The sequence below is a fragment of the Pipistrellus hanaki genome (assembly GCF_964339955.1).
Source record: "Pipistrellus hanaki genome assembly, chromosome: 6".
NCBI lineage: Eukaryota > Metazoa > Chordata > Mammalia > Chiroptera > Vespertilionidae > Pipistrellus > Pipistrellus hanaki.
Genome location: NC_140508.1, coordinates 62444134 through 62464175, shown reverse-complemented (window position 1 = coordinate 62464175; position 20042 = coordinate 62444134). Strand labels below are relative to the sequence as shown.

At 35.9% G+C, this 20042-nt stretch overlaps 1 protein-coding gene and 1 pseudogene across 8 annotated transcripts in view; both read right to left on the bottom strand.

Annotated features, from left to right (window-relative positions):
* The window catches only part of CEP192 (centrosomal protein 192), an 86030-nt gene that overhangs the window by 48218 nt on the left and 17770 nt on the right, over nucleotides 1–20042 (bottom strand). For 5 of the 7 annotated variants that reach the window (XM_084887303.1, XM_084887306.1, XM_084887304.1 and 2 more), the window contains 10 exons: nucleotides 19299–19447; nucleotides 18123–18264; nucleotides 17346–17479; nucleotides 14570–14630; nucleotides 11615–11758; nucleotides 10886–10950; nucleotides 9996–10205; nucleotides 6949–7075; nucleotides 5751–5881; nucleotides 55–874 (listed from right to left, as the gene is read on the bottom strand). In XM_084887303.1, coding sequence (XP_084743429.1) covers nucleotides 55–874; nucleotides 5751–5881; nucleotides 6949–7075; nucleotides 9996–10205; nucleotides 10886–10950; nucleotides 11615–11758; nucleotides 14570–14630; nucleotides 17346–17479; nucleotides 18123–18264; nucleotides 19299–19447 — 1983 coding nt within the window. Of the gene's footprint in view, nucleotides 1–54; nucleotides 875–5750; nucleotides 5882–6948; nucleotides 7076–9995; nucleotides 10206–10885; nucleotides 10951–11614; nucleotides 11759–14569; nucleotides 14631–15784; nucleotides 15877–17345; nucleotides 17480–18122; nucleotides 18265–19298; nucleotides 19448–20042 lie in introns of those variants that run through there. The other 2 variants (XM_084887307.1, XM_084887309.1) reach the window with 2 other exon arrangements.
* On the bottom strand, nucleotides 12750–13731 carry LOC311624732 (reticulocalbin-2-like; annotated as a pseudogene). The gene is made up of 2 exons: nucleotides 13294–13731; nucleotides 12750–13076 (listed from the first exon to the last, which is right to left on the bottom strand). The product of its transcript is annotated as a reticulocalbin-2-like (transcript).

Here is a 20042-nt window from a genome sequence, read left to right as displayed (position 1 = left end):
ACAAACTTATTCTGTATAATTTTGTGAAATGTGATTAATTACTCTGATACTTACCAACATTGTTAGGTGAGATTAAGAAATGTGTTCCAAAAGTCACATGCTTTTCACTGCTACTTGTTTCACTAACATATTCATTTTGCCTCTGATTTCCTCCATTAGTTTTCATTTCTTCACGCTCTTCTGACAGCCAAAAGGGACTCTTTACTAATGAATAACTATTAGATGTTGGGATGGATATTGAGGTAGCTTTTTCACTATTACCAGTATCTAGTAATTTGTCATCAGTGGAATATGTCTTCACTTCAACTATTGCACTCTCACTCTTTCTTATAGTTGTAATAACTGAATTTGAAGAGTCTGTTGTTCTTAATGATTCCTGGTTTTCACTCTCTCTGTTTTCACCATAATAAACAGCTGGTGTATTTTCTTCTGATTCCCTTATACTTATACTAGTAGCATCTAAGTCCACTGTATGGATGTCTTGTGTAGTGCGTTTTTTTGGCAAAGATAAATCCCAAATGTCAGACACGCCAGTTCTTGAAAAGTTTCCCAGTCCACCTTCACATCTACTAACTTCCGTTTTTCTAAGGTATTTCTCCATATCAAATGCACTGGATCCATTACTTTTTTCTAAATCATTAGATATTAAATGAGACACAATGGAAACATTCCGTTGTTCACCATCTTCCTGAAAAGTCTTCTTTCTGGTTTTATTTGAAAGTGCCTTGATCATGGCAGCAAGTTGGGACGGATCAGTACTCACTGATGCATCTGCAATAGCTGAAGCAATGGTGCTTATCCTAAGTACAGAATCATCACCATCAGGTAGGTCGCCTTTACATCTTTGGGGTTTGCTATTTATGAAGAAAGTGTCCTAGAAATGAGAAATTTTACACCAGATAAATTTACCTCAGTCAATAACAGGTACATATTAATCTTTATTTATAAACTAAAGGCCTGGTACATGAATTCATACATGGATGGGGTCCCTCGGCATGGCCAGTGATGGGGGCCAATCAGGGCTGTCTCGCCCAATCCTGATCAGGGCCGATTGGGGCCAACCAGCAGGGGGGAGGGACCATGGGAGGTTGGCCAGGCCACTGAAGGTTGGCTGTGGGAGCACAGACTACCAGGGGACAGCTCCTGCATTGAGTGTCTGCCCCCTCGGGGTCAGTGCGCATCATAGCGACCAGTTGATCAGTCATAACAGTCGCTTAGGCTTCTATAAATAGAGATGCTAGATAAGACTTAAGAGCAGCTAGATAAGACTTATGCTAGATAATAACTTAAGGGTATAGCAGTGAAATATCTAAAAAAAATAAATAAATAAATAAGACAGCTGCTATCAACTTCAATTGTTAAATACTGAATTACTTATCTAATCATATTATCAATTGACAAAAAAAAATCTTCAGGAGTAAAAGATGCTAAAATGGAATCAGAAAAATAATTTAAAATCAAAAATTTAAGAAAATAAGATTGAGAAGCCATTGTAACTGCCAAGTATAGTTCCTAGTAATTTCATTCAATTGTTAGAACTACTTACAGGCGATACAGAGAAAGACAAGTGCCATGTGATTTCACTCATATGAGGATCTAATGAGCAAAATGAACTAACAAGCAAAACAGAGACAGACTCATAGAGAACAGGCTGACATCAGGGGGTGGAGGGCTAGATGGAAGGCTGGAGAAATAGAGTAACAAAGAAAATAAGAGAAAGACTCGTGGATATGGACAACAATGTGGTGATTGCAAGCAGAGCAGGAGATGGAGGGTATAGGGAGAAAAATGGTGATGGACAGAGATTGACTTGGGGTGGTGAACCCACAATACAGTGTACAAATGATGTGTCAAATTGTGCATCTGAAACCTGTATAATTTTGTTAACCAGTGTCACCTCAATAAATTCAATTTTTTATAAAAGGATTTATAGGCAAGACATAAATAGGAATCATGGATAAAAAACTAAAAAGGAACCAATAAATAGAAACAAACACATTCAACATTCAAAAATGCAAGTTAAGAACTTCTGCCTCCAGTAATAACAAACTAAGTAGTACAAAACAATTCTTGCTGAGAGCAATTAGAACTGGAGAGCATATTCAAAGACTTCCCTTAAATTGCATTGGAAAGCTTTTTAAAAAAAATAAATTAAATTAAAAACTATGAGGCCAAAATTCAAAAGAAAGAATCCCAAACAGGTGAGTCCATTAATGGAGATTCTTTCCCTAGGGAATCTGCTGTTTCAAGAGGCAGCTAATTAAATTTTAAGAAGCAGACAGCAAAGCTGTTCTTATGGGAGTAAAAGTGTAAAACCTCAAGTTCAGTATTTGCCTATTATGGCAGGCAGTAACCCTGATAAGCATCATGCTTTAGGAAGAGACCACAAAGAACTAACCCTAGGAGTTAAGGTAAACCAAAATTAGACTGGCCGTCCTTCAGACTGAGGCTCAGTTCTAATGACCTCAATCTCAGAAACCAAATTAAAGTAATCTGAGATTGCTAGAGTTCTTTGCTCCCTTTCAGAAGCAAACATAAATCCTGTCTGGAAGATATAATCCCCCATGACCTCCAATTATTTCAACAACTTTTCCTGTAAAAGTCCACTTCTCAATCAATGACACATGAAGTTTCAAGATAATGTGGCCCAAGTACAAGAGAAACAGACCTGTGGGGGAATCCAGAAACTAGTCATCAAAATGGAAAACACATCTGAATCTAAAATCTAAAACATAAAATCTAACATAAACTCTAAAACATAATTAAAAGACAACATTGAGACTCTAGCAGAGGGCTAGGAATTATAAAGAAATAACTAAATGTAAATCTTGTAACTGAGAAATACAGTAACAAATTAAGAACCCAATGGATCGACAAAAATTAACTGGACACAACTGGAAAAAAAATGAGACTTGGAAGAGAATTCTGAAGAAAATATCCAGAATGAACTGTGAAAGAAAAAGTTAATGGAAACTACAAAAAAGAACAGAAAAATTGTAAAAAAAAAAAAAAAAAGTATACTCTGTAAAAGTCCAACAAAGTTGTAACTGAACTCTCTAAATGGAATAAAGTTCTATTTAATGAGACATTGGCAGAGAATTTTCTACAACTTGTGAAAGTCAACAAACAAGAATTAAGAAGGCTCTGAGCAGGATAAAACAAAAGATACCTAAGCACATCATAGTAAAACAGACACACAAAAAAACAAAGAAAAAAATTTAAAGCAGTCAGAGATAAGATACATTACCTTTAGAGACGTTAACAATAATTCTGAAAGCAAACATTTAAAATGAAAAGATGTAAAATCACGTATTCAAATTGCTAAAAGTTGTTCCATGCCCTGGCCAGATGGCTTGGTTGGAATTCTGTCCCTATCACCAAAAGGCTGAGGGTTCAATTACCAGTCAGAGCATAGACCCAAGTTGCAGGTTTGATCCCCAATCGGAGCGTTCGAAAGGCAACCAACTGATGTTTCTCTCCCTCTCCCTCCCTCCTTCCCTCTCTCTTCCTCTCTCTTTCTCTCCCCTGCTTTCTATCCTATATATAATAAAAGCTTAATATGCTAAGTGTCTGACCATTCGTTCAACCATTTGACCAGTCACTATGACGCACACTGACCAACAGGGGGTAGACACTCCAACCGGTAGGTTAGCTTGCTGCTGAGGTCCGGTTGATTGGGACTGGGTGAGAAGGGCTGGACACGCCCAAGACTTTTGAAGTGTCACTTTTCAGAAATATGACCATGGTGGTTTGCTTGGTTTGTTTCTTCTTTCCATCACAGATCTGCTTTTAAGCAGATAATGCACTATAATCATTTCTCTCTATTAATGAAAACCTTTTGGTGGTGGGGTCCATATTTTCAAACTTTATAAGGAGCTTACTGAAGTCTGTGAAAGTTTCTATTAAACCCTTCACTGTGAATTTTCTTAGGGTTTCTTCTTTTTCTTCTGCAGTCTCCTTTTCTCTTGCCTCTTCCTCAGCTATACATTCCTGTTCCAGTTCCAACAACTCATTAGTCAATTCCTCAGGAACCAACTCTAGGAGCTTCTCCATGTCATCCTCATCCACACCCATGTTAAAGTTGTTTGTCATCTCAACCTTAGACTCATTGGTTTTTGCAACCTCCTCGGCCTTGAGAAAATTCTTCGAAGTCATAAATGAACTTCTTCTCTTTTTCCAAATGCCATTCACACACACCTTGGTGATGTCACACCAAGCCCAAGCAAGGTCTGGATGTTCTAATACTTCCATAATTGCATCATATCTACCCAGGGTCTTCCTCAGTTGCAGCAAGAGCCTCAGCAAAGGTCCTCCTCCAGTAGTAGGCCTTAAAAGCCGCTGTAACTCCTTGATCCATTGGTTGGATCAAAGAGGTAGTGTTTGGACAGAGAAACACCACTTTGGTTTTGGGATGAAGAACACCAGTAAAAGGTTGTCTGAGTGGATTATCCACAATAAGCAAAATCTTGAAAAGTTATGTTATTCTCCAAACTGTACTTCTCCATTTCACTGGTATCACAATTCAGGAGGGCATCTTGGAAGAGGAGATGGATCATCCATGACTTCTTATTGCTCCTAGTGCACTGCCAGGGTGTGCTTACTGATATACTTGAAGGCTCTGGGGTTCTCACTGTGCCAGATCACAAAGGGCTTCAATTTGTAGCCAGCAACACTGACCCAGAGCAAGACTATTGTCCTGTCCTTATAAGCCCTAAAACCTGACAATGACTTGGCCTCTTTATGGATCAAAGTCCTTTCAGGTATCTGCTTTCAGATTAGAAAGGTTTCATTCATACTAAATATTTGCTCTGGAAAGTAATTTTCCTCCACAATCTGCTTATCTAGGGTTTCCAAATATTCTTCAGTTGCCTTCTCATCAGCACTCACAGACTCACCACTCACTTTTAGATTATGTAATAAAATGTTTCTTGAATTGTTAAATGACCCAGAGCTAGCAGTAAATTCAACAATATAGTTCAGTCCAACCTTGTCTTTCACCATTGCAAACAAACCTTTTGCTCTGGCCATGGTGCTGAAAGGGATATGCTTCTAAGTCTGGTCTTCAATCCAGGAAATTTAATATTCAAAAACCAATTAATGTAATTCACACATTACCATGGGAGAAAGCGCATGCTCCTCCTTGATACAAAACAAACAAACAAAACAAAAACACAAAAAAAAACACATTTGACAAGATTCAATCTCCTTACAAGTTAAAAACAAAACTAGCGCCCTGGCTGGGTAGCTCAGTTGGTTAGAGCATACACCAAGGTTGCAGGTTTGATCCCCAGTCAGGGTACATACAAGAAAATCAATAAATGCATAAATAAGTGGAATAACAAATAGATGTTTCTCTCTCTTCTCTAAAATCAATCAGTAAATTGTTTTTTAAATGGTGGTAAAATATTTAAAAGACACATAACATTGAATTTTTTTAAAAAGGCAACTATGTTATACTCGGTATTTTTCACATCTGAACTTATTTTTTAAATGTTTTTATTGATTTTTACAGAGAGAGGAAGAGAGAGAGAGAAACCTCGATAAGCTGCCTCTTGTACACACCCTGACTGGAGACTGAACCTGCAACCTGGGCATGTGCCCTGATCTGGAATCGAACCAGCAACCCGTTATGGCATGAAAGGACGTTCAATAGATTGAGCTACATGGACCAGGGCCACATGTGACCTTAACTTGATCTTAGACGAGAACTGACATGGTTTTAGCTTTCCTTCATGAAATGCTTATGATACCTCTGTTTTGCCTTTATTGGCAGTTAATGTCACATCGTTTTCATCCACTTGTGAAATACTGTCCAGTTCTTCCGCCTGAAGTGTAACTGATCCTTCACTTAGTTGTGCATTGGAGTGTTCATTTAAATCTCCTGTAGGAAATATACAATATTCAATTTACATCTATTCACTATCTCACAGAAACAATCTGGGGGATAAGGGTCACTAACATAATTGCCAAGAAAAAATCCTTTTACCCAAATATCAGTCAATCTCACAAAAACTGAATAAAGGTATAGTCACTAAGACAAAGACCATACCATTGTTAATTTAGCTAAATTCTGCAAACAAAATTGTGATTTTAATTTCCCTTCTTATAAATTCATTTAATATTTTTCAGATTTAAATATTTCACAAATACACAAGTTGAATTAAAAAATTATTATTTCTTTACAATAGTGGAAACTCAACTAATCCTCTTTATTAACTCCCCTTATTGTAAAACAGGCTCTCTAAGGACTGGGGCATACCTTATACTAGGGGTGTCGAACTCAATCAGAGAAGGGGCCAAAATCTAAAATCCAGCCTAAATCGTGGGCCGAATGGTTTACTGAACAGTCATAAACTGACAATGTCATAAACTGACAGCGGAGTGCAGTGATGACAGCGCGGTGCGGGCCACATTGCAAGGCCTGGCGGGCTGGATTTGGCCCGCGGGCCTTGTGTTTGACACATGTGGCTTATACAATTGTATATGACATGCAACAGCAGACATTATACTCGCAAAAAACAGCTGTTTGCTCATTAGATGTTAACCAAAATAGTTTTATTTTAAATATTTATTTAAATATTTATATATATATATACTATCACAGTCTCAATCTCAAAATGCCTCTTTAATTAAAAGTCTACCTAAATAGTAAATATAAGTTATAATTCATTAACTCAGTTGTCTAATAGGACAAAGTTAACTAAACCATTTGAACAAATTATATTTAATTTACTTTGACTTTTACAAAAGTATTTAGGCGGATTTTGGATGACTTGTTTCCAATTTAGATTTAAAAGGCAATGTGGACTATATAAAAATCAAATGAGTAACTAATATTGAAAAAAATGTAATTCATACATTTTCACTCATTAAGAACATAATCACACAATCACTTAATTTACAGGTTAAAAAAAGAGTTACTAAAAATTCTTCCTTTTAATCTATTACCTGAAGACGAATCATGATTAAGATGAGCCATTTCTTTGTCCAAATCACTTTGTGATAAATCAGATTTTCTTATTAAAGCAACAGGTTCTCTCTCTTCTGGTGATCTAATAAAATAACCAAATGATGGCTACAAAATAAACATGTGGATTATTTCCTTCATTTTCAACTGCTTTGAGAAATTCTATACTATTTTATCTTAATATTGGTAACCTAGCTAAATGATTTCAACAAATATTTTTTCTTTCTATTTAAACTTAAATGACTAGAGATGAACTTTAAAAGTATGTCTACATAAAACCTTTTATTTCCTTATTGCCAGCTATCTTTAATCATCAGAACTAATATGGTCAAGTAACTTGCCCTCACTAAGAAATCCAAGTTAAATAACCCAGAGGTGACACTTTGTTTTTTCCTTCAGTAATTTTTTAATATCTACTGTGTGTCAGACACTGTTAATAAACATCAGTGAGAAAGAAAGAAAAAAGAATTCCTGCTTTCCTGGAACTTAAAGTATATAATTTTATACAAAAATCTTTATGAAGAGTAGATTTCTTCCTACTGAGTTGGATGAAAGGTTCAGAAAGCTTTATTATTTAATATATTCAAGGTGCTTGCTAAAAGGCAAGAACATAACTTTTCTTTCCTCACAGAACTTTCACATGATAGATCTAAAATGTGAATTCATTAAATACACTCAATTTTTAGTTGATCTTCACTTGGAAATTTCTTCCCTTGACCCAGCAACTTGCATGCAAGTAACATTTCACAATTAATACCAAAATATAAATTCCAAATGACAGATCCATTTTTCATGATCCAGTGCTTTAAAATTCATCTGTTTATAAGGAATTCAATTACTCTTTAACTTCACTCCTAATGTAAAAGATTCCAATCGATCCTGGCGGAAAAAATCTGCCTCACTGAAGTATTAATTCTCATTTTTTAATTCACTGAAGACAGGATCCATAGTTCAGTTTCAAATGTAAGTTCTGTAAATCAACTGTGAGATCTAACACCATAGCTATTATTTTAAATTATATTCTTAGTGAAATCCAGTTTTAATAAACACTCTGTCCACCCTGGCCAGTATGGCTCAGTTGGCTGGAACATTGACCCCATACACCCAAAGGACACAGGTTCAATTCCCAGTTAGGACACATACGGTAGGCAACTTATCAATGTCTATCTCTCTCTCCCCCTTTCTCTAAAGTCAACTAAAAAATATATCCTCAGGTGAAGGTGAAAAATAAATTTAAAAAATAAACATTGGCCCTGACCGGTTTGGCTCAGTGGATAGAGCGTTGGCCTGCAGACTCAAAGGTCCCAGGTTCAATTCTGGTCAGGGACATGTATCTTGGTTGCAGGCACATCCCCAGTAGGGTGTGTTCAGGAGGCAGCTGATTGATGTTTCTTTCTCATTGATGTTTCTAACTCTCTCTCCCTCTCCCTTCCTCCTGTGAAAAATCAATAAAATATATTTTAAAAAATAAAAAAACACTGTCCAATAATGCCAACTCCCTGTAGAGAATTTATTAACAAGCCCTTTGACTCTTATCTCTGAAGGAAATCTTGAGTCCCTGAATTTTCCTTTTCTGTAATATCATTCTAGCACTCAGCCTTCATCAAATCTCTTCCTATGTACCTTTCTGCCTGTTTCTGCTCTTCCTCTGCAGTTGACTGACTCTTCCACCCAGGCTCCTAACACATATGGTGGCATACTGTCACACTTAAGTGATGGGCCCAGACACCACAACAAAGTTGCTCCCTGGCTCCAAGAATTTCTTCCCAGTAAATTTGAGATGAATCCAAATCCTGCAAGGACCCTTCATAATCTGGCCCTTGTCGTCTTCTTCCACTTAACCTATCATACTCTCCCACCCCACAGTTCAGTTTCCAAATTTAAGTTCTGTAAATTCACATTAGCTCCATTAGCATATTTCTGTTCTTCCAATATGCCACTCTACCTCCTATAAATCACATAAATGGTCATATAAATCAGGAGAGCACTGGCCCAAGGGCCATATAAGGCCTGCAAAATCATTTAGTTTGGCCCTGACAAGGGATTAGGGGTGAGTTAATTACATGTTTGACCAAATAAAGTAGGCTTATTTTTAAAAATATATATTTTATTGATTTCAGAGAAGGAAGAGGGAGAGAGATAGAAACATCAATGATGAGAATCATTGATAGGCTGCCTCCTGCACATTCCCTACTAGGGATTGGGACTACAACCTGGGCATGTGCCCTTGACTGGAATCGAACCTGGGATCCTTCAGTCTGCAGGCCAACACTCTATTCACTGCACCAAACCGGCCAGGCTAACAGACTAGTTTTTAAGTTGGTAATTTTGTAGGGCCTGTGAATGTTATAAAGTGTCCAAATGGCCCTTGGCAGAAAAAAAGGTTCCACACCCCTGATACAAATACTCTCCATTTCCTAGGAAGAACCTCCCTCCAGATCTTTTGATGACTGCCTCCTCCTCTCTCATCATTTAGGTCCCAGATGTCACCCTGACTACCACAGCTAAAGCATGATCTTGTCCTTACTCATTCTTCACAGGACCTTCCATTATTGTTTGCATTTTTAAGTTTTTACATCTTATTAAATTGAAACATTCCTATATTTCAAAATATGTTTTTAGACAACAGGTTAAAAAATGAATCTTTAAGTTCTTCCCACCAACCAATGATATAACCATAGTAACTAACAGATAATAATATTACCACATGTTAGGTTTGGTGCTAAATACTTTACATGACATTTAATTCTTCCAAAACCCTGTAAGATGGCATTCCATTTTAGAAATTGGAAAATTAAGGCATAGAGAAGTTAAATAAATTGTTCCAAGTCATAGAACTAGTTAAAAGGCAGAGATAGGACTGGGTCAAAGTCTGACCAAGTAATAAATCTAAACTTTTATCCACTATTTTAACATGTTCCTATTCTGTCTCTGCTTTACAGATACTACTATGCTCTCGATAAGCATTATAACATTCAAAATATAACAGCTGGTCCGTTGAACCAGTTCCCGCACATATCACACTTACTCTTCTCACACTACAGCCACCACCGAGGCAGCCAAGGGCTTCCGATCTCTGAGCGAAGAACTCTCCCAAAGACAGGCGTAAGTAATTGGCATCGTCTTTGTTCAGATCTGATGTGCTAAGTGATTTCCTCAACAAATTGTAATTAATTGAAATTCTCCACGACGTGTCTCCTAGTCCAACTGAAGTATCCTGGGCATCTATATTTTCTTCCTAGGAAGAAAGTTATTATTTCACTTTATTTCCCCAGCAAGCCTTTTTTCTGTTTTTCTCATATTAAAAAAAAAAAAAAAAAAAAGTTAAGAAAATTTAAAATTTTTAAAAATGTGGACAAATTCAAGCTTAAGGAGCTAATACAGGTAATGAAATCCGAAAGAAGAGACCTTCATTTTACATACTTTGAATTATAATACAATATATACTGTTTTGATATGTAGCTTAATCAAACACCAACTTTCATTAATATAAATCTTTAGAAAGGAGCATATTTTCAATAAAAACAAATAGCATTACCTCATTTTAAACTATGATTAAAAACTAGAAATATCTTTGAAGACTATTAAGTTGATTTTAAGCAAATTAAATATTATTTCAGTATGCCAGTTATTTTTTCAATCAATAATTTTGAGTGTGAAGAAAAAAGCAGAAATTGTCTAAATATAAGGAAAGCAAGATAAAATTCTATACTAACCATATATCTATTCAGATAGAAATAAAAATTTTGCAGGATGGACGGAAAACTCTGGGGAGGGAGGGCATATATGGGGGGCAATAGTAACATATGTACACATATAATACCTTAATAAAAAAATAATAAATTCTAAAAATTAATTAACTAATTAATTAATACAGGAAAAAATTTAAACTTTGGTTAATGCCAATAAAATACAAACCTGCATAAATTGGTGCTCTTTATTAAATTCTTCTTCATCTTGTGCAATCAATTCCAATGCCTCAGCTTAAAAAATAGATATATAATATTATATTAATGCCAATTAGATACTAGCATATAAATAAAACTTAACTAGTTAGGAAAATGAAATACTAAAGAAATAAAAAATTTCTCATCCCCAATTTAGAGGTGTTCAGAGACCAGAGCCTCAGCAGCATAGCAACATCTCCAGAGACTAAGACAAAATGCCATGTATTCTGCAGACCTCCAGTTTTCCTTTCACTGTCAGAGGTTCTGCTAATCAACAAACCTAATTTATGTTCCTAATATGTTCATCCTTTGAGATTTTACTTACCTCCTTCATCACTTTTCTTCCATCATTTCTACCACACTTCTTAGCTTTTACTACAAATGGATTAACTTTCGTAACTGCTCATTTATCAGTATGTATAGTACTTTTGTTCAAGATAGACTTTAAAAAGAAAGTAAAGCCTCCTAATTTTGCAATACTGTAAAGGTTCTAAATTGAAGTAAGAGACTGCTGGTCTAATTCACTGTCTTTAAGAAAAAGGCTCAGCTCACTCTGCAATGATTAGCACTTTTTCAAGACTTTGTTCCAATAATAACAAGTGAAGAGCTAAGTAATATATATTCCAAAAAGGATCCGATGTGACCAACCATCATAAACAATGAAAATGGTATGATACTGTGGTTAGTGATATTCACTTACAACCAGTTCTGAATTCTTCATTCATTTCATCCATTGGAGGCATATTTAGATCTTGTTCTTCATTAAAAGATGTATAATATGCAAGGTCAGTGACCCATCTACCATCTTCATTTTGATAAACCACATTCTGTGGTAGATCAGCTTCTAAAAAATAAAATTCCAAAAATATCCAATGATACATAAAACAAATAAAATTATATAATATTCTTAAATAATGTTATTTAGTTGTCTTATCTTAGTTATCAACAGTCCTAAAATTTGCCAAAAACTAGATAGAAAAAGGAAAATTCATTTCCCCCACAGAAAAGTATCTCTCTGATAAGCCAGACTTAATTACAGTAAAAGTATCTAATAGAGAATTGGGGGAAAAGGAAAAAAAGACTTAGAAAGGTATTCTTTTACCAGATCTGTGAATAAGATACCATTTTATGCTACTTATTTACTTACAGTAAAAAAATTTATATTTAGAATTAGCTAGTGGGATTCACTTTATTTTTATATATTTATTTAAAGAAAGGACATTTCATTTTTAATCATTAAAAAAAAAAAAGTTCTAGACGATGTCAAATTCCACCTACAATAAAGTTATGATTACACATTAAATATATATACACATATACAAAAATATAAAGTTCTATTTCACACAATAAAACGCTTTATAGAAACCATATTAAAATTAAGCAGAATTTATCAACTTATATGTGAGGTGTAAATCCTTTTTATAGGTTCCTTTAAAGGTTTTAAAGCAAAATCAAAACCTAAAAACAATGACCTCTTTAATGCTACTTATAAACAAAAACTGATAGTTCAGTTACATACTCCTTTTATATTGTTCAGATATTTCTTTTCTAAAATCTCCCAGTTTTTTAAAGTATAGAAACAGAACTCAAAATATTCCACAATATAATACTAAACATATAGACTAGGAAAGACATGTCAGATGATATAATATTGTTTTATTCAATAGGTTTTTTAATAAGTATAAGGGTTTTGTTTTCCTAAAAGACCAAGATTATCATTAAGATACAATTTGGTAAGATTTCAGAGTGGAAAATAACCTCATCAATATTTTATCACAAAAGTAACACTGGTAACAATTTATAAAAGGAGCCAGTACTCTGAGATATATCCAGGGATTAAATCTCATCATGATAGAAAGAAGCTGTCAGCAGTACTCTATGGCTTCACTAGCAAGAAACAAGTCCTGGTTCTCCAGAATCTCTGCTTCAGAGAGTTTTCTGTCACTATGCACATCCATTTCATCAATGAGATGGAGAGTTTCTTCCTGACCAATGCCCCGATTATTGGGTACTATCAAAGATAACAGATCCTGAGGATCAAGCCTGCTATTGGTATCTTGTCATAAGCATTTAGGAATCTACTATTATCTTTCTCAACAGGATCCACTCTGCATCTTCATTTACTGAATCCTGCCTATAGTTACCAAAAAATTATTCCAGCCCTGACAGGGTACCTCATTTGGTGAGAGTGCTATCCAGATAGGCCAAGGTTGCAGGTTTGATCTTGATCAGAGTACATACAAGAATCAACCAATGAATGCATAAATAATGAAACAAACCCATGTTTCTCTCTCTCTCTCTCTCTCTCTCTCTCTCTCTCTCTCTCTCTCTCTGCCCCCAACTCTAAAATCAATTAAATTTTTAAAAATTCTTCCAAACTAACAAATCCATCACCATCTGTTCTTCTAAAGCTTCTTGAATGACAAATTCCATCAGATAATCAACTTCTCCAGGATGCTCAAAAGCAATAAATTCTTCAAGATTCAAACCGTCCTGGTTAACTTTTTATAATCCTTTCTTGTCCTTTAAATGAAGCTGCCTAAAAGACTCCTCTTCTGCAACAGCCAGAGCTGTGCTCTCATCAAAGTCAATCACACAACCATACATCTGAATGTTGCACTCATCCCCTGACTCCCTGACATCACTGTTTTTATCATTGTCAACAAACTATCGTTTTGCTTCTTGCACAGCATCATGTTTTAAAGACAACTGAATCCGTGAACTGAGTTCACTTTTGGTGAGAAAGCCGTCTGAGTCTAAGTCAGTTTTCTTTATGATTGACTTCAGTCTTTGGTGTTGCCCTTCCAGGGAGAGTTGTCAGCTTTTTCCTGGCTGCCCAGCAGTGCCTCAGTTATAGTCCCTGCATGGCCCTAGAATGCAGCAGCCCAGCTTTCAGGCCCAGTCACACTGTGCTAGTGGCCATGGGCACAGGGCAGAGGAGGGGGGAGGGAAGCAGTGCTGATTGGCACATGAACAGATTCTCAAGCCCCAAACTCACAGCTGGGACACAGCTTAGATTACCCCAATATTCTTGGCAACATGCATAGTAGGAAGCCACTCGGACATGTATATGCCATATACTCTCCATCAGGCCTGATCAGGGTGTTGACTGTGGCTACATCAATGTAACAAAACTTCTTCACAGCATGTTTATCTGGTGCTTGTTGGCCTTGACATCCAAAATGAACATAAGAGTCTTGTTTTCTATCTTCATCTTGGCTGACTTGGTAGTCAGGGGAGCTTGATGATGGCACAGTAGTCAGGGGAACTTGATGATGGCACAGTAGTCAGGGGAACTTGACGATGGCACAGTGGTCAGGGGAGCTTGATGATGGCACAGTGGTCAAGCTTGTTTCTCCTGGGGGGGACTCTTCCGGGTATATCTGGGTTGCCACGCCAGCCGGGCAGGATCTCCATCTTTCTGTGTGGCTGTGGACACCTTTCAGCACTGCTCTCTTTGCCCCTGAAGCCTGAACATGCTGCCCTTCTTCACTGTGAGGCTCCATCTTCATTTTAAAGATACCATTTTTTAAATTCATAAAACATAAATATTTTAGTGTGAAAGATTAGGCAAGTTCCACTTATAAATATATTCTATTCAAAATATGCACAAAATATTTTATATATTCTTTATAAAAGAAAAAAATCCACTTACGGTCTTCCTCCTTTTCAATGGACTCGTAAGATTCACATGATCGTCTTTCGCTAGTTGGTGACTGGAGAATATCAGAATTAATGCTATTGTTATTAATGGGCTTCAACGATGCTATGTTCATATTTTTTTGAATGGATACTTTAGGAATCTCAGTGTTTGAATCTGATGCTAATTGCTTATTTTGATGAGACCCTGCCTCCAGTTTTAGAAGACTTATCAGGTCAAAATCACCTCTATTGTAAGGTGACCAGACATCCCACATTTGGCGGAACAGTCCCGATTTTTAACAATTTGTCCCGTGTCCTGAGGCATTTTTTAAAAAGTCCCTATTTTTGGAAAGAATGCACAACAAGCTAGGGAACAGCTCCATATAGACCAAATTTTTAATCAAGAACACCCTCCCCTCATCCCCGCTTTACCAATGTTAAAATCTGGTCACCTTACTCTATTGACATTTGTATCATGAAAATAAACAGGGTTAAATTTTGCATTAGCAGTCCTGATAGTCTTCACCAAAACTTGTTCCCTTGTGCTTTCCTTTAAAAAGCAATAAAAGAGCAACAGTAAGTTTTGTTCTTCCTAATTCAATCCAAAATTTTATGGGCAAAAATTGGGTAGTTGACATAAATGTTTATTAAGTATATAACAGAACAGACTCTACAGTATTCACTATATTCTTCTAGATTATGTAAAACCCAATGTTAAGCAATTGACAAAAGCCTAAATTCATAATGTGGTCATCCCAAACACACAACAACAGATCCAGGTACCAAAAGTGGGTCCAATATATTCATTACATTTACAGAATGTTAGAAATGTCAATTTAATTTCTATCATTAGAAATGTCAATTTAATTTCTATCATTACCATTAAAAGTTTCTACAGGATGGTAAACCCATTAGTGTGACCAACCTCATAAAAATAAGATATTAATATGTTTTAATAGAAGTAAAACAGCAAATACTACTATATTCCTGAGTCTAATGACAATTGCATCAGACAGAGCAAATTAAGTCAATGCTTCAAAGCCAAGCAAGAGGCAGCCAATCAATGATTCTCTCTCATCATTGGTGTTTCTGCCTCTAACTTTCCTCTCTGAAATCAATAAAAATATATTTTAAAACTATGCTGAAACCAGTTTGGCTCAGTGTATATACAGAGCGTTAGCCTGCGGACTGAAGGGTCCCCGGTTTGATTCTGGTCAAGGTCATGTACCTTGGTTGCGGGCACATCCCCAGTAGGGGGTGTGCAGGAGGCGGCTGATCGATGTTTCTCTCCCATCGATGTTTCTAGCTCTCTATCCCTCTCTCTTCCTCTGTAAAAAATCAATAAAATATATATTTTTAAAATATATATATATATTTTTAAACTATATAACTATTTTTCATATATAACATTAGCACAGATTAAAAAGAACCAGAATGTGGGGAACGAACTCTCTTCTCAATAAACTGACTGAAAACAATCTTGAATATAGAAAGTAGCCCACCCTCCCCTGAAATCACCGTGCTCCCTCCAATGAAATGCACTTGAACCCTTTAGGCGCTTAGTTGAGGAGCCAATTGGGTGAAGCTACCACCTATGGGATGACCAAACACCTCCAAGACAGAACACCACCCAGGCAGAATGACAGGGTAGCAGTATGGGGCTTTAGATAGCCACTCACTCTCCTCAAACCAAAGAAGCCATTGGTGGGAAAATGGGTGCTCAACCATTTGTAGATGACTGCTTCTGGAATGGGGTTTTCTGTAATCTTTTAAAATTCAGCCCAAGCCGAAACTGGTTTGGCTCAATGGATAGAGCGTCGGCTCGGGGACTGAAGGGTCCCGGGTTCAATTCTGGTCAAAGGCATGTACCTTGGTTGCGGGCATATCCCCAGTAGGGGGTGTGCAAGAGGCAGCTGATCGATGACTCTCTCTCAATGATGTTTCTAACTCTGTATCTCTCTCCCTTCCTCTCTGTACAAAATCAATAAAATATATTTAAAAAGAAAAAAAAAAAAAAAAGTCAGCCCAAGACACAGGATTTGTTGAAAAAATAAATAACAAAAAAGAGAAATGCAGTTTCTCTGACAGTTTTTTTTAATATATTTTTATTGATTTGTTACAGAGAGGAAGGGAGAAGGATAGAGAGTTAGAAACATCGATGAGAGAAAAACATCGATCAGCTGCCTCCGACACCCCCCCGACTGGGGATGTGCCCGCAACCAAGATACGTGCCCTTGACCGGAATCGAACCCAGGACCTTTCATTCCACAGGCTGACGCTCTATCCACCGAGCCAAATCGGTTTTGGCCTCTCTGACAGTTTTTAAGCTTAAACACAAAGTAGGTCTTTGTTTACACTTTGAAAGTTTAACTCTCAAAAAAAAACTTAAAAATTAGGAAATGTAAGAAAGAAAAAAATAAAAACACTCCACACGTTTCTTAGGGGTTTCAAGAGGAGGTAATGATAGAACAGTTGACACTTAGGATGCTAGGGGCACTGATCACATTTGGTTTGCAAGCCGCAGTTTGCCGACCAGGAACATAGGAAATATAGCTAATAATATTGTAATAAGTATATGTGGTGCCAGATGGGTACTAGATTTACAGGGGTGATCACTCATAAGTTATATAAATGTGTAAGCAATGGGTTGTATACCTGAAACTAATGTAATATTGTATATCAACCATAACTGAAAAATAAAAATTTTTAAATAAATTAATAAAAATATTGATACTATCATAAAAAGACTGTTTTCACAGAACATTTAAAGAAAATGCAAATAAACTTACTCTGTCACAATGTAGAACAATACTCTTAGAACTTTCTTCCCCTTCTTTCTCTTTTTCAATTCTCAAAGAATTAGAGGAAAATGGTAACACATCATCTACATGCCTTCTACTATTTCCATTATCTATAGAATTACCTAAAACATAAGAAAAATAATGAAGCAATGTCAAAGTTTCAGTATTCTAATGTAATAACTCTTTTTGCTGTTCAAATTACTTTATGTAAACCTAATACTAAAGCTTTCAAATAAAAATATAGCAATTTGCTTGAGAGAGGAAATAACCAACTGTATGAGGCAACAGTAAATGTGCCAAACTGCTACCATACAGAGAATTCATTTCTAATTCTCTAGCATCTGAATGGAGCACAATCACCTGTAATCTACAACCTACAGCATCCCCAATAATTCCAGTGTACTCAGGCTTTATTGAAAGCTCTTCCGAGCATGACCCCTCATGCCCGCCCTTTCTCTTCTTTCCAGCCCCGTTATCTATGCCGTATCTCTCCTAAGCTCCAAGAGCTCTCCTCCTGCCTCTATATCCTGTTTCCTGAGCCTCAGCAGCCCAGCTGGCTCACCTCTACCACCTCCGTAACTTTCTAAATAAACTTCCTCTTTTAAATTATTTTTTTAAAGGCTCTTTTGAAAAGTTTCAGACTTTCAATATTTGGGGGGATACAAGAGTTAATACATATTAAATCATACCAAAGAAATGAGATTTTTTTGCAAAAATTCAAAGTCAAACAGAATTTAAAAACAAAGGAATCATATCAATACTTACTGATCCCAGGGAGACAAACATGACCTTGTTCAGACTCTCTGTGGGTTGTTTCAGAATTTCCTGAAGAGTGTGAGCCATGGGAAATCAGAGAGCTGTTATTTTCTGACTGAAATTTACCGTTTAAACTACCGTTTCCATTTGCCTGTTGAAAGAGTATCTTAGTTTTATGAATTTTTAAAATTAAAAACAAACATTTTGAGGAATAAAATATGGGGAGCAGACAATGTCTTCTTCATAGAAGGATGACAAGGTAGTTGTAAAATGTAAAATTTGTTTCTGAGAGGTCTCAGCAATGATATTAAATCCAGTTCATAAAAGGCTGTTCAGGAATCAGAATGTTCACATGACCTTGAAGTTCACCCCAGAGGACTTTGTGATAACAAATGGGTAGGAGCTATCTGGCTGACACATTAACCTAGGTAATCAGACACAGCATCACTAATAGGACAAACAGATTCATATGTCCCTGAGTGATGCATAAAGATGTACACATCACCCACGTTTAAACTTAATCTGTTCATGAGAAAAATGTTTAACCTGAATTCTTGCCAAATGTTTAACATAATTAGAAGGGGGGAAATTTGGTCATTTTACAAAACAAGTCTAAATTTTACAAAATAGTTTATCGACATAAAAGATCTACCATACTCCAGACTGAAAGAATAAAGAAAAATGACAGCCAAAATGTAAGTGTAATCCTTGATTAAAACTGGATCAAAAATAATAAAAATAAAGGACATTTTGGAGACAACTAGGTAAATCTGAGTATGGACTGTACATTAATTTAGATTATTATATTGAATAATTTAGATAACAGATTTGAAATTATAGAGATAAATGCTGAAGTATTAGGGTGAAATGTCATATCTGCAACTTACTTTTAAATGATTCAGAAATAACATGTTATGGAGGAATAAAGGAAATGCAAAGATGGCAAGTTATTAACAATTGGTTGCTTTGAATGGGAGGTATTTACAAGTTGACTGTACTGTACTATTCTTTCAATTTTCTGTGTAATGGAAAGAGGATGCAGGAAAAGTGTTTCTCATCAGTTTATATTGAGGAAAAATAGAGTGCCAAGAAAACCAAAAGCTTAAGTTTTATGTTAGTATCCAATAAGACCAGTGATAATTTTCTAATGTTGAATTCCTAAAAAAGATAATAATTGGAACATACCTGAATGAGATCACCTATAGGTAACCTAAAAGCTTTTTCTGGAAGTTCCTGTCCTTCTAGGTCTTCATATAACATTCCTGGAATTGCCAGTTGCTCAAAATAAGCCTCCAAATGATCATCATAAAATTCTTCATCATCAATATCATCATCTATTAGTAAATGGAGAAAAAATAGAATAGGCTTTAAAGTAGTGAATGAACTATAATTTAACCAAAAAGGTTCATAAGTCATATTAATCAATGATGATTTTAATATTTGACATAGAAAAACTTTTCATTTTTGTCTATAAATTATTATTAGGATTCCAATATAACTAAATATTAACTTTCTTTGATAGGATAGCACAGAAATAAATCCTGGCATAAACCATATGTCAGGGCAGTGGGCGGGAAACTCATTAGTCAACAGAGCCAAATATCAACAGTTCAACGATTAAAATTTCTTTTGAGAGCTGAAAACTGACTTCTGCGCACGGACCAGGAAGTTTCAATCGCACTGTATGTGCGCCCACACGTGGTATACAGAAGAGGCACACAAAAAAGGGCCAAAGAGCCGCCCACATGTGGCTTGCGAAACACAGTTTGCCGACCACTGTATTAATAAATGTGGCATTAAAGATCAGTTGGAAAAAGGCAAATAATTCAGAAAATGGAGTGGCAAATGAGTAACTATCAAAAAAAGGATGGATAAGCCCATCATAAAAGTAAAAATAAATTCTAGATGAATAATATTAATTATTATAAT